The sequence below is a fragment of the Fundulus heteroclitus genome, unplaced genomic scaffold (assembly GCF_011125445.2).
Source record: "Fundulus heteroclitus isolate FHET01 unplaced genomic scaffold, MU-UCD_Fhet_4.1 scaffold_48, whole genome shotgun sequence".
NCBI classification, from domain to species: domain Eukaryota; kingdom Metazoa; phylum Chordata; class Actinopteri; order Cyprinodontiformes; family Fundulidae; genus Fundulus; species Fundulus heteroclitus.
The window spans coordinates 1,884,593-1,899,842 of record NW_023396901.1 but is presented as its reverse complement, the minus strand read 5'-3'; the positions used below and the strand labels follow the sequence as shown (position 1 = coordinate 1,899,842).

Genomic DNA, 15,250 nt, shown 5'->3' with positions numbered 1-15,250 from the left:
TTAACCGTATCAATGGGACAGATTTGAGGACAGATGAGGGTTCTTGGAGTACTGTACTTAACATCACCATATATTTAGCAGAGTTTCATTTAACTTACATGGCGAGTGGTATATCTATTTAGTTCTGGAAAACTGTATAGAGCCATAATATCAGCAGATGCAAATTAAAATTATATTTTCACTTTATATAAAGTCTTGTTTTTTTTTACAGACTTGGAAAGTGTGGAACTTCAGTTGTTTATCGTATCATAGGACTAGAGCAGTCCTGTACATTTACAGACTTAACTATTGCAAACCAGCCTATCTGCAAAGCCACATTTAAGAGCAATCCTTGTGTAAAAAAAAAAAAAAAAAACTCTTACAGGACCTTAATCTCACATTGAAGAACGTGCCTCCCTTATTGTCCTCCTCCAACCTTGTCTGCAGCAGCCCCGTTTGCCTAAAACTTTTAAATTATTACTCTGACAGTAGACCTGAGTGATTTTAGGCAGAGGTATTTTCATGCAGACATGTTGACTGATTAAATTAGGCTAAACCTTCCCACAGCTTTGTCAGTTAAGATTACCTGAATAGTTTATTTGCTAAACACTCATATGATATTATAACTACTTAGAGATATTTTATATATTACTTATACAGTTCCCCTTGGTGTTTGGTGGCATTGGTCTTGCATGACGAACATTTTGGATAGCCTTCCACAAATTTCTCAAACTAGAGAGCAGGAAATTTTGTCCCGTTCTTACTGACAGAACTGGAGGAACTGAAAGGATTTTAGGATGCCTGGCTCACACACCTTTTCAGCTTGGTCCATTCATTTCAGTGCGACTGAGGTTAGGGTTTGTGTGATGGCTGCCCCAAAATATTGCCTTACTTATCCTAAAACCACTTTATAACTAATATAGTATGTTTGGAACACCCATTTTTGCCTGTTTTCACAGGCTGATCTTATCTTTTATGTTACTTCCATATTTCCACATAACGTCATTTCCCATCATGCAATCTGTTTTGAGAAGTGGACCAGTTCCTCCTGCAGCAGAACACCCCGTAACATCCACAAACAGGCCTAAATCAGAGGCAACCGGGCTTTCGCTCAGTTGTTCTAAAGACGTTTCGACATTTATCCAGGAGCCTTTGTCAATTCTGGCGGCCCGCCCTTGAGCAACCTGCAGTTGCCTCGCTGCTGTTTTTAAACACATGGAGGTCCATCCTCCAAGGCGCATCACTAGTCAGATGCAAACCAGCGATCCTCATGTCGCCGTCCAGGGTCGTTAGAGGCCATTGCTAGGAGTGAGTTATTTACTTGGCCACCAGAGACTACTCATCTAATTGACTTAATGCCGCCTGTCAATCAATTTTGGAGGCTCGTTAGTAATTGACCAATCAGCGATTGCAATTTGCCCCAAAGAGAAATACCCATTAGCTGCGGGGGCTGTAGAACCCTTAACTCCAGACAATACTGTGAAGTATCATAATGTGAAGGATTTCACATTATGAACGCATTGCGATCAGATGGGGTTAAAAAACAGTAAAAAGAGTAATGTTGTCAGTGGGGGAAGTACAATTCACACACAAACCTGTAAAGGTTGGAATACAGTCGATTCTTTTCCCAAAACCTGAAAGGAATCTATAAAAATGTTAATGTATGTGTGGCGGACCTGAGCAGCTGAACACAACAGCGATCGACGGGAACTAAATTTCTGTTCATAATTACATATATGCTTAGTTGTTAAATCAAAGGTTCATCTGTGGTAAAAGTTTTGTCCGTGGTCACCTTGAATTACCTTCACTGGCTTGATGAACAACTTATTTTAACATTTTTTCCCCCTGTTCTCTGTGTCTTAATGTTGATAGATGAGGCAAAAATGGCTCTGTTACCGCTGCGATCTTCACCACAATTACAACGTCTTTGTTTGGCAGAGGTTAGATCTGCCTGGTTTACACTTATGTAGCAATTACCATGATGGTGAAACACTAAAATTTGTGTTTCATCAGAACACAGACTACGTCTCCGAAATGGCTTCTTCCTCTCCGATGGTCCTTTCAGCCCACGCCGATGCAGGACTCATTTCACTGTGGATAATCCACTCTCCTACCAACGTCAGTCAGCATCTTCACAAGATCTTCTGCTGTTTGTCTGGTGTCGACGCACATATTTCACACCTAAACAGGTTTCTCTATACGACACAGAACAGATGAATGCGGCACCTTTAGGTATTTGTGCATTGTACCCATAGATGGACCAGACTCACTAAGGTTCACAGTTCCACAGTTCTCTTCCTCATATCTTTTCTGATTTCTTGGGATTTTCCCATAATGTCCCACAAGGAAGCAGGCTGTTGGCGGTGTGTCTCCCCGTTACCTCAGATATATAACCAAACAGTCACACCATCACCCAAATTGGGTAAATTCGTATTAAACTCAGCGTATGTAAACTTACAAATTTGAAGGAAGATTTGTAGTCTAATAAAATCTGCAATTATTTTATAATAATTCAGCTTATGTTGACCTAATTTAATTTAATATTAGACAGTTAGAAAAAAGGACGCGTCTTGATACGTTTGTAAACATCTAGTTTAACCTTTTTTTAAAGATATGTTCTCCTATTCTTTCCATTTTGAACCGTGACTGAGGGAAATGAGTTTTTGTCTCATGTTGGATTTTCACCCCAGGGGTTAAGGATTTTATGGATTGCTAGTTAAAAATCCATTTGATAATCTTATAACCTTAAAAAGTTATGTTTAATTTAAAAACTTTAGTTACATCATTTAAAATGGAATCGTTAGGCAGTTTGACCTTGTGAAAAAAGGGGATATACTCTCTGTGAGTTATGCTTATACAGTGAGGAAGATGGGTTTATTTTATCTTTATCAGTGGTGTCAACAAATTTGGAGGGTTCTGTAAATATGATATTATTATTATAATTAATTTAATAACCTTTCTTATATTTTCTTACTGTTTAAAAATGAAGAAAAACAGATAAGGCAGTTATAGGAAGTAATCCAAGAATATTGGAATGAAGAATTTTGATATTTCGTACTGAGAAAAGGTGCTCAAAATTGAAAAGCTAAATACTTCTTTAGGAATGATAAGGGGACATCACTGGAAATGTCTTTTTCCAACCCAGCCAGTGATACCAGTTATTGAGATCATCACTCTCTTTCCTTTTGTTTTGCACTATTAGATTTCCTTATTGCTTGTTCAGCAGGTTCTGATGTTGCGTTCCATTTGTAGTCATAAAATCGGAAATCCCAGCTTCCAATCGGAAAAACCAACTGTAACGGATGGTAAATTGGGACTTTCCCCTCGGAAAGTAGGAGAAAGTTTTGAAGGCCGGTTGTTCGATCCAGCATGGCAGCTCCTTGCATCAGCAACAGTAAGCTGTGATACAATCTGTTTATTTTACAGGACGCAGTTGTAAGAGTGCATCTAAAAATCAAAAAAATGTGGCGGCTGCAACTCTGAACCAAACAAATTAAAAGTGGTGTTTGCATGTGGAAAGTACAGATTTAAAGACGTTTATAACAGGTACTACAAAAAACACAACAGCTTTCCTGGCTGTCGCCATATTATAATTTAGTTTTGTTTGTTGCTTTTGGAATCCCGCTTTCTCAGACTGTGTTAACTTGAACGCTTTTTACTCGGCTTTAACCCTTTCCAAGTTCCTACTTTCGTTTTCCGAGGCAAATGGAATGCAACATAAGCCCCAGCCAAGATCTGTTCACTGCTTTACATTAGAGATGCTACTCAATCTTGGCCACGATCGAATTTCAAAAAAAAATTTTTTTCAAATGCCCCTGGCCTTTGCTTCAGTCCAGAACAATGGAAACTGGTTCACACAAACAGTATAATTTGATTCCCTTACGTGAAACATGAAGCTGGACGATCACAGAAAAGCCCAGAATGGGAAACATAAAAGGCTTTCGATCCCAAACCACACTGTAGGTGAGGCCGGATTACACAACACACCATTCTTCTCTATTTTTGTCGAAGAAACCCACGGCTGACGAGAGCGGAAGTCTGCAAGACTAATCAGGACGTGCCTGTGGGAATGTTGTCTGGTCAGCCTTGGAGTTTACTTCTACACGAATATGTAAACATTTACATATATTTACAGGATCGATCCAATCAGACATCTACTTAGTCTTTATGATGCTTAAAAATGTCTGTTTGAGACCAGCCTGTGGTCATTTATGGTTAAAGTTACCTGTACTATCCTGTCCTGGGGCAGCAGGCCGGCCCTCTCAGCTGGAGAGTCTTCGTCCACCGCTCTGATGTACTGGCCCGGCCGCGAGCGCTCGCTGTGCAGGTTGAAGCCATATCCGTTGGGCCCTCGCCGGATCACACAGAGACGTGGCCGCAGCTCGGTGCGCGAGTCCTGCAGGAGAAAGGACACACGTTAGCGATCTGACCGACAGGGGAGCGGCAACAAGTCGGCCTGTCGGGGTGGGGGAGAGACAAATCTAACAAAAGATACCTCCACCATGGGTGTCAGTTCAGAGAGGACAAGGGGCACAAAGATGACCGAGAGCTCCTGTGAGTCGTTTGCCATGAATATACAGCCGAGGGCGAACATGCAGGTGTCCGCTGCCGCATGCTGATGGGTTGTGCGCTGAATCTCAGCGAGCCGTGGCAAACTTTAGCAGCCCTTTTTAGCCCACGTCATTGTGAGCGCTCACCAGGAAGGAAAGGGGGTCTGTGATTGGAGGTCTATGGGGAAGGTTTCTGGAGTATTTGTGAAGGGGGCTCTAAGGGAAAAAAAGGGGCCGGGGGCCGGTTCCGGCGCGGCTCCAAGGAGGACAATGGGAGCTGGGCGTTGACCTCTGACCGCCTCTCCCGTCCCCGGCCGGGCCAATCCTGCGCTCGGATTGGCAGAAAGAGTCGGAGCGGTATTGTCATCCAGGAAAAAACTCCAGCCTGATCCCAGAACCTCCCTTCCGCTGTTGGGATGAAACAGGTTCTAATTTTAGCTTTCGGCGGGGTCGGTTAAATGGTTTTGTCATCAAAGGGGACAATGCAAAGTAATGAGCGAACGAGAGCGAGGCTGATCTTTGCCACCATGGTCACGGTTGACCCGACACGCCCTCGAGCATCAGAGCAATAGCTCACTCCCTCCCTAAGTCAACTAAACGCTTTCAAGACGAATCAATGCCTGATTAAAAGCCCTTAAAAACATGAACTGTACACATTCACCAATAGAGGCAGCCTGACTCCTAATGTAGAAACCATTGAGTGATTGTCACTGTTGTGTAAAGTCAGCTGTTCTGAAGCTAACTCCCCCGCCCCCTCTTTTTTTTTATGTAGAACAAGCCAGTGAGAAACTCCCTGCCAGGTTTAGCAGAAGTCAAAGCGTTTATTTGAAAATCTATGTTTGAGGCTGGTGAAACTGCAAGAGTAACCTGGAACAGTTCAAATACAGAAAGGGAAACCGATAAATGCCACACTAAACATGGAGGAGAACTGAGAGCTTCATTTCTCGGAAACCAGGTAGCGTTACAGGCAAAACTGGCCACACCGCACTTGTGTTTAATAAATACCGACGTCTGTGACTCTTTAAAGGAATCCAGCAGCCGGAACAAAACCCAAACAGCTGACAGAAACTGGAAAGGTTAAATTGACTTAATATGAGACAAAGGTCACCTTAAAGTCACCCAAAAAGGGAACCTGGACAGAATTAATTGTCGTTTTCCATGACACTGCAATCAGTGTCTGCAGTGATGATTGCAATGCATCACTGCAGACACAAATGACTGTTCAGATGCAGTATTTGGAAGCTGCAGTAAATGGAGTGCAGTAAAAAAAAAAAAAAAGGACTTTCCCTGTCCTGTTCTCCGTTTTGTTTATTTTTGCTCTGATGTCACAGAAAATTTTTAATATCCAAAAAAATTTAATATCAGACCAAGGTAAAACGAGTTAAGACGAAAATGCAATTTTTAAATGATGATTTGATTTATTAAAAGATAAAAAGCTGTCCAACCAACCTCGTCATGAATCACCTGTAATTAGCCACGTTCTTGGCCCAGTTTCACCAGCTACGCCTGAGCCACACATCCAGAATTAATACACTGTAAAACGGGACCTGTCTGACCACCTGAAGTAAGCTAAGAGAGCTCAGGTTGCAACACATTAAGAAATTAAAAATTAGGACAAGGATCTAGACTCTCTAGGAAACAGTGACAGCCATTTGAAAATAGTCAGTAGAGACACGCTAAAATTTAGATGTTTGATATCTGCAAATATGGCATTGCAATCCATTGTTTTGAAAAAAAAAAAAGTATTATCAAAATTAGGCTTCCAGCTTAATGGCTGTTAGCCTTAAAATGATCAGACAGTATTTTTTTTTTTTTTTTTTTTTACTTTTTTTTGATTTCACATCTTTTTATTACCATTACTGATAATAAACTAATATTTTTACCCCACGTCAAAAAATAAACAAATAATTAAATAATAAAAAGCAACAAATTCTGAATCTGGACCAAAAATGTGTTTTTTTTTATATAAAAAACACTGAATAGTGACCTTCCAAATTAAGGTTCCCTTTGTCAAGAGTTTTTGGTGAGTGCGAGATTATACAATGGCTATCAAATGAATTTACATCAAGGCTGTTTACAAATGCTGATGATTTAGAGTAAAAACAAGCCATTTTAGTATGTACTGTAGATTTTGATATTTCTCCAGCAATCTAATAACTGAAGCAGCCAATCTTAATTCAGCCATAAATCAGCCTGATGGATAAATTAGCAGTAACACTGAAAGCAGGAGAATCAGCGAAGCAGATTTAATGTACCATTCCAAATGTTGTGCTGCAACACTGCTGCGTTTTTCTGCTTTTAATTTAATTCAGACATACTTTATTAATCCTATAGGGAAAGGATTTGCTGTTATAGCTCATGTTATGTGGGTTTTTTCAACAAGTTGTAGATGCTGCTGGCTGCTGGCAGGAAGGATCTCCTGTAGTCATCTGCCTTACAGCCGATCAGAGTGAAGACACTCTGTTGTTGTATGACAGTCTGATGAAGAGGATGCTCAGGCTTGTCCATAATGTTCTTAATTTTATGATGAATCCTTCTTTGCACAGACATCTCCAGAGGTTCTAGAGGGGTCCCCAGAACAGAGCCGGCCTTCTTTATCAGCTCGCTGAGCATCTTTAAGTCAGTTTCTCTGATGCTGCTGCCCCTACAGATGACGGCAGAGGAGATCACGCTCTCCACAACAGACTGATAGAAGAACTGCAGCATCTTACTGCAAACCCTGAAGGACCTAAGCTTCCTCAGGAAGTCCAGTCTGCTCTGTCCCTGCGTCACAGTTACATCTCCCGTCCAGTCTGTTGTCCACCTAGAGGTCTTTATACTCCTCCACTACCTCCACCTCTTCTCCCAGCATGGTAATAGTGATGGTTGCTGTAATCAACAACCATCTCCTTTGTTTCATCCACATTCTTCTGGAGTTCTGGAGTTTCTGATACGAAGCAAATCAGGCTGAATTGTAATCCATGAAAACCCAAGTGTTTAAAATGAACAGCTTTTTCCTGTAGTTTGAAGGTCTAACAGGAAGAAAAATGGGCTAAAAATGAAATTAATCTTTCACCGTAATCAACAGCATGTTGAATCATTAACCAGGCTCCACGTGTGTACATTGAGAGATTTAAATATTCTGCTATCGGTCTATAAGACACTAAATGGTCCTGGGCCAAAATACATTTATGAGTGCCTTCACTCAGCTCTGAAAGAAACTCAGACGTGCAGAAACTGCCGGCTCCTTTAAATCAGGGCTGGAAAAAAAAAAAAAAGCATTTCAACACTCTTAAAAGTTTTATTTTTCAATTTAACGTTTTTTCTTTGATTTTGTGAAGAGGCCTTTGGATGCCTTGAATAGTGCTGTATATAAAAACTTGTCTTGCCTTAATAGTGCTTCAAATTGCAAAGATGCGAGCGAGTAAAATTACAGAGGGAGCAAAAGGTGGAGTCTACTTTTTACGCCGCATTTTGCGTCAGTGGGTCTAAATTAGTGGATCATTTCCCTCAGCGCTACAAGAGCCCTTTGCACCATTTTAAACTATGTTTAACTCGGCGAAGCACCACCTCTTGTGCAACATTAAAACCTCCTTTGATTCAGTGTTTACCGACATCTGATCCTGTATGTGCCAATCAACCAAACCCTCCATTCTCGCTTTATTCTGAAACCCATACGTCCCGTATGGATTTCAGTGCATGTGATTGTTTTTTTTTGTGCTGATTTCTCTTTCACGTTAGGAAGTTGAGCCAAAAGACGGAAGCGTACTGGGGAAAGATGTGTCAACAGTTCCTGTGCTTCACTTCCTCTCTTGTCGAAGGGAAAGTCTGAGCCTCTGCAAGTGTGTTCAATAAAAAAACGAAAAAATTCCAGGAGCAACATTTCAAAAAAATCTAAAAAAGACAGCATTTGACTTTGATCTTTTCATAAAAACTGCAGCAAACGCTGATAAACGAGACAAGATGTTAGGGATTTTTTTTTTTTTTTGCTATATCCCCCTCAGGGATGAAGAGCTTCACACGGGTGAGATTATACCGTATTTTCGCGTGTCACGCTACAAAAGGGAAATTAGGGATTTTCACAACCACTCTGTAGGCTCTGCATAACCAAACAAACCCTGAGTAAGCAATGTAAGTCAAGCAATCTGTTTTCCTTTCACGTATAGTATGCTTTCACATGATTTAGGGTCTGGGAAGAAAGCTAAGACAAACTTCAAGGATGGTACGAACGCCACTGAACTGAGCAGACTCGGTACTGTCAGAAGCAAATGCTCGGCTCAGTGTTCACTACGGAGCACTGATTGTCTCTCTTTGCATAGATAAGGCGCTGCGGTATGCGACGGGCTGCTGGACCAGTCGCCTCTGATGGACAGATGGAGCAAACCGAGTCCCGGTTAACATGTTGCGTCTGAAATACTGAGTCATGTTGTACGTGGCGTGCGTGTCCCGTTAAAGCTCTGAACAGCTGAAGCACAATCACATTTGCCAGTGTCTCGGATTCCCGTCCCGGCTTCATGTGCGCTCAGCAGATTCCACAGATTGCCGACCTGCTTGGAGATTCCTCGCCCTCCCCTGGTCTGTGACACGGCCCGTCCTCTGTTGTTCTTGCCAGGGAGCGTTGCATCCTGTCCTCAGCAGTCCAGGAGATGCCTGACATCAGCCGGGGGCGCCCACTAAGTGCCAAGGAGTCCAGTGCCATAGCTGGAACACGCTTTAAAAATCAAACTAAGCACCTGCCTTCATTTACACCAATATATCTAAAGCCTCATAAATAAGATGATTATTATGATGGGTGGAAGCACACTTGCCAAAAAAAATGCAGAGAGCCATTTCCCAGTGGGAAGTTTTTCATAGAAAATAGACAGAGAAATTAGTTGGATGATTTTCAGCTCAGTCGGTGCTAATCTGTGAATAGCCAGTATGAAACAAAAGAAACTCAGATTTCTTTTGATCAGTAAATGCAACATCCCAATGGCAACAGAAGAGTGAGACTTTAAGATAGCAGGAAGGCTGGACGTATCAAAGTTGCTTTTATTATATCTTTTAGAGTTTTCAGCCTGTATTGGTTACAGAACTTGCATGATTTGGAAATGTTTTGGACAGTTCAGAGCTAAGGAAAATATCTAGATCGTTTAGAAAATACAATGGGAATTGCTATTTTAGTAGTTTAAGTCACTCTAACCAGGCTAACTGTGCTAATCACACTAGACAGCCTAAACGTGAACCCCTTTATCGGCCTGTTTGTTTTAACACTCTTCTTATAGATTTTGTTATAAGTCTTTAATAGAAATCGGAGTTAATCGACTCAAAATCATCATTTTCAGGTCAAAGCTTTACAAAAACTGCTGATTGAAAATCGTCCCAAAAAAACCTCTGACCTCGGGACACATGTCTGACTTTTATCTATTAGCTCAGCAGGGTGGAAAGATAAGATATGGGCAGAAAACCCAAGCGCCATAAAAAAAAAAAGCAAAACTGGAGAGCAACAGATCTGAACGTAATGTTTTTGTTTGTTTGAGGTCATCGAACGCGGGGATGGAGCTGAAAATCCATTGTACAACTTCACTCACATATCACAACGTGAAGTACTGAGACAATGATATCATTCTGATAACCGTTTCAGCTGCTCTCCCAGAACAACTAAATAAATGGCAAACTTGTGGTTGGCATTACTGAACCTAAATGGCATTGGCTGAAAGTCAAATAACACTGGGCGGTCCAGTAAAGAGTCGAATTATGTAATATTTGTTTCCACTGAGTCAAAAGTTAATTTTTATTAATGCCTGCTGCAGGTTGTCATGCAGCTGTAATCTCTCTCCAGTCCCCTCGTATGTGAGGCCTTAAATGCTAAACCAGATAAAAGCTAAACTCTTTTTAATCTTCCTCACAAATAAAGAATATGAATGAATCTTAAGCTTCGGCTCACACTTTGTTTTCGAGATGCAGTTCACAGTTCTCCCCACAGCCTGACATGAGCTTGATTAAGACCGGTTCTGGGTTTCCTCAGGAAGCGCTGATAACCAGGCAGCATCCCAGTAAGGCAAAAGTTCGGCTTGAGATAAAACTGAATGGGCGGACTAGGTTGTACTTCTGCTCTTTTACAAAAAAGACAAAAAAAACAACATTTAAAAATATAATATCTGACAGTTTTTACCCTTTTAAAGGTTCTACAAAGGGCTTCTTTCCCATTTCTCCAATCATTTAAACACAGAAAAGGCTTTTTGAGCTTATTTCCACTATTATCACACATCAATGAGCATGTTGGGAACAAACATGGGGCTCTACTTTGCACCCAATCTGACTTTGGTCAAAAAACATTTTATTCAGATTTTCACGCAGTAGAGATGAATCCACAGAGCTTTACTGTCAAAAACGAGCAGCGCAACACTAAATATGAGAGAAAGAAAAACAATATCCTACCCAGTAGAAGAAATATTCACCAGGGACAGTTAAAGCAATAGTAGATGTGACGAGACAGCATTGTAGCATTAACTGGTAAATGTAAAACAAAAGAACGGAAAAACAACACACACAGAATACGACAAAATCTATAAATCAATATTGTGTCGATAAATCACACCAACTCTACGACCTGGATCTGTAAAATCAGAGGGACTTCCCCATCTGCAACCTCAGAATCCAAAATGGCCATCTTCGATATTGGTATGCCCTACGTAGCTCCCCCTTTTTTTACACAAAGTCAGCTTCAAAGCTTATTGAATACATTTCCTCCTTATCGGTAAGTCCTAGATAGAAAAACCTCACTGCTTTTATGATTCGGTATGTCTGACTTTATAGGTAAGCGCCATGTTCTCTTGTATTTCTGATTATGAAGGGCTGCTAAGTGAGAAGGGTCATCATGTTTATCATCTGGAGTGACAGGAAGTCACAAATAAAAACAAATTAATATTTCATAGACCCACTGATCGATTTAAAGAAGTAGAAATCAAGATATATTTTAATTATATTTAGTTCTCAGGCGATGCGATGGGTATTATAATTGTGGCACCATTGAATGAGCAAAATGTGTATATAGCCTAATGTGCGATCAGTGTATTTTTATATTTCTAAATTATATTTCAAGGCTTAAAAAACAAATACATACATATTGGTCAACACATAGATCTTACATGTCCTGAGAAAGTAATATCAGCCACAATTATCATGCAAACCAATTCCTGTGTAATGCATAAAGATCCCCTTTTTAAGTGTATAGTTGAGTTTTGATTTCTTTTGTTGTGTCCTAAACAAAACTGCTGAACAAATGCTGACAAAGCTTCAACAAGCAAATTTAAATGAGCAATTCATTACAGTTTATCATATTTGATGTACCCTTTAATTATTTGTTAAATCATTTGACTTCAGATGATGTTTTAGAAATCTGTTTATCTGTTAAATGTTTCAGTCTGAACTAAAACTAATGACCAAAAATCAAGCTGATCCTGCCATCCACACGCATGTAGGCAACAATTGCAATTAACAATTGCAAAATATGTTGCATATCAACAAGAAAACGAGGATCTTCAATTCTGGGTTCCTAGCAAGCTTGACTGATAGGAATTGTCATGGAGTCGCAAATGTTGCAATAAATACCCATCATGCTTGTCACCCTCCGACTGAGCCAGCAGTCATTTTGCATTACCCAGCTTGTCGCGCTGATACTGTTCAACGGAGGAGAGCTGGAGCCGTAAACCAATCGCTTTCTGGCATGGAGGGAGCAGTCCAACTGTGAGATTTCAGCTGCCGCAGCCTGACACTCCGCCAGCCACTTAATTCACATTTTTTTCCCTAATGCTCAGCCAATTTGATGAATAACTACAGGCAGGAAAAAGCTTCAATTTAGAAAAAAAAAAAAAAACACACACACACGTAGCAAATTTAATTCAAGCTGTCATTCCAAATTTCCCAATCAAACCAGTGATGCCTATCAGCAGTGCATCTGCATCCAGATCAGCCGACATGCTGTGAAATCACACTTTGGGTAGATGATCAGTGACAACATGTCCCACTAATGGCTGTCTGCCATTTCTCTGTCAGCTCTACTGTGCAGACTTAACCCCCCCCCCCCTCTTCCCCCTGTCATCTAATGAACTGAGACAGCTCTCTCACGGGTTTGGCCTCTTTGATCAGCATAAACAATAAGCTCTAACGTGACATGCAGCCTGGCACCATTGTTGCTCAGTGACACGGGACACCGTGAGCCTTTTGCTCCCTTGGGATCGTCATGAGCCGCTTCTGACGAAGATTAACAGCCAACTCAACACTTTGGTAAACTTTGGTCATTCTGAGGTACAGCGCTAATTTCCGGGCTTCTGGGGTGTTTGGAGCGGGCCATTTTTGAGCCAGGTGTTGGATTTCAAGCTGGGCCACTGGACCAGGTCGGAGGTATATGGGAGGAACCCACAGCAGCAGAGGTCCACCTCCCAGTGGGACAATGACCCTAAACATGCAGCCAGGGCTACAAAGCACTGGTTTACATCAAAGGATACTCTAGTGCCAAACTGGCCCGGTCAAAGTGTGCCGAACAAAATCCAATTAACAATTTGTGGCAAGACTAGAAAATTCCTGCTAACAAGAGGCTCTCCTTCCAATCTTACTGAGCTTGGGCTGCTTTGGTAAGAAAAGGTAAAAATGTCCGTTTCTAGAGGGGCAAAACGGCTCAGCAAAGTTCTGACTCAAGAAGACTGAATACAAACAAACACCTTCCCAGATTCTTATTCACCAAAAATAAATAAATAAATAAACTAAAAACCACATAACATTTTCTTTCTACTTCTGAATGATGCGTCGTGTTGGTCTAAAATCCCAAGAAAATACTTTGATGTTTGTGGTTGTAGTGTGGCAAAATTTGAAAATAAAGTTCATGGGTGTGAATATTTTTTGCAAGACACCAATAGTTAAAGGTCTTTGATCTGGCTAACATGAAAAGTAGAGGTCGTGGCATAGAAAAAAAGCTGAGCAGTCAGGCTTTGTTGAAAACAAACAGGGCCGACGACATGAACTGGGCAGGCTCTGTTCCTGTGGCCTTACTGTCAGTTTTCAAACCGCAGACCCTGGAAGCAACGACATTCATGCCTCACTTGGCTGGGCTCTGGTACTGAATCACTTTTGTGTCTACACTGTAGTCACTGGTACAGATTTGGCTGTTTTTTACGTGGGGCAGACATGTATTTGACTGCCACAGGGCTGCTCTTAAGCCTGGGAATGTAACATGGAAGGATATTTTCTTTTTTTTCCCCCGTTTCTTGTTTTAGTTGGCAATCTCGTCCTAGTAAATTGTTAGAATGTAGATGTCACCGTTATGTTTTGCAACGGGACAATGAGTCATACCCTGTGACTTAGCTGGGACAAAAATACAACTCCAGATAGGTTTGAAAGCCCAGATTTGGTCTAATAATAAAAGCAGTTATGTTGCATCTACTGTGCTGAACCCAAAATACTTTGTCTGGTTATTACATGTCAGTGAACAATTAATATATATATATATATATATGTATATATATGTATATATATATATATATATATATATATATATATATATATATATATATATATATATATATATATATATATATATATTTCTACTTCAAAGAAATCTTACTGGGCATTGCCAACTTTTCATAATTGCTTATAAAAATAATTAAGAACAGCTTATAAAATGCTCCCAAATGTCACCTGCTTTTAGCAAATCCTCTCAATCTGTCATGGACACACATGGTCACAGCTTGACTCAAAATTATTTAAAGACCAGTCTTGGCAGAAAAGCTTGTTATGGAGGTTTTTATTGCTGGATGTAGTAGCTATTCGGATCATCTTACCAACATTTAGACCATAATAAAGCTAAATGGTGGACACCAACGACCTTTTTAAACTACTGTTATGTTTATTTAAACTGTGATGATGTTATTGTCCCCCTTTCTTTAGTCTTAGCAGTCTTCACACAGTTTGAACGGCCCTTTAGCATGATGTTAAACAAAGGCTTGAAAGGAGTGTGCCGATGCTTATGCAATTACCAATCTTATAAATATTAATTCAACATTTCCCTAGTTTTTGTTTTCTCTTGTGGGTGAGGTTGAGAAAGCTTCCTGGATGGGAAGCGAAACATCTTCAGTTTCAGAATAGAAGCCCAGTTGTTTTATTTTTTAACCTTTTTTCTGGATTGCTCATGACCTGGATGACGGATAATCTTCCCCAACGTGTGGAAGAGGTTCACTGAAGGGCGGATCAGGTCGCTGTATAGTAAAAAAAAAATGGCAGTCTGTGAAGAAATTGGTGAGGCTCCTTTCAGTCTCTTTTCTAAAGCCTCAAGCACATGACTCAAGGTTGAGTTAAAAATACCAAAACTACTAATCCAACAGTGTAACCTCCACTATTCTGGTGTGTTGCAGATAAACATAATTAACCACAAACATTTTCCTAGCGTCCTGATTAATTAAGCAAAGTTTTATTGTAATTAGGAGCAATGAATGGACAGATATGGATGTTGAACGACTAGCTGATGAGGTCCGACAGCTAAAACGTGGTAATTCTGCCCCAAACTCTAAAGTTTTTTCTGGAGTGACCACGATGAAGCAAACGCTTTCAACTTAACTTTTGATCAAATTCTAAAGACATTCTACAGCCTTCAACATTCACAATGCAAACAGTGCATTTGAAAGGAATTTGTCGCTAGATTTAAATAGAAAGGGTCTGAGAGTATGACAGGGTGAGGGTCGAGTCATTTCCTGCAACCCCCCCCCCCC

The 15,250-nt window shown here is 40.6% G+C and overlaps 1 protein-coding gene across 2 annotated transcripts in view; it reads right to left on the bottom strand.

Annotated features, from left to right (window-relative positions):
- The window catches only part of slc9a3r1b (SLC9A3 regulator 1b), a 37,304-nt gene that overhangs the window by 8,577 nt on the left and 13,477 nt on the right, over positions 1-15,250 (bottom strand). For both annotated transcript variants that reach the window (XM_036132172.1, XM_036132173.1), the window contains one exon: positions 4,205-4,375. In XM_036132172.1, coding sequence (XP_035988065.1) covers positions 4,205-4,375 — 171 coding nt within the window. The remainder of the gene's footprint in view (positions 1-4,204; positions 4,376-15,250) is intronic.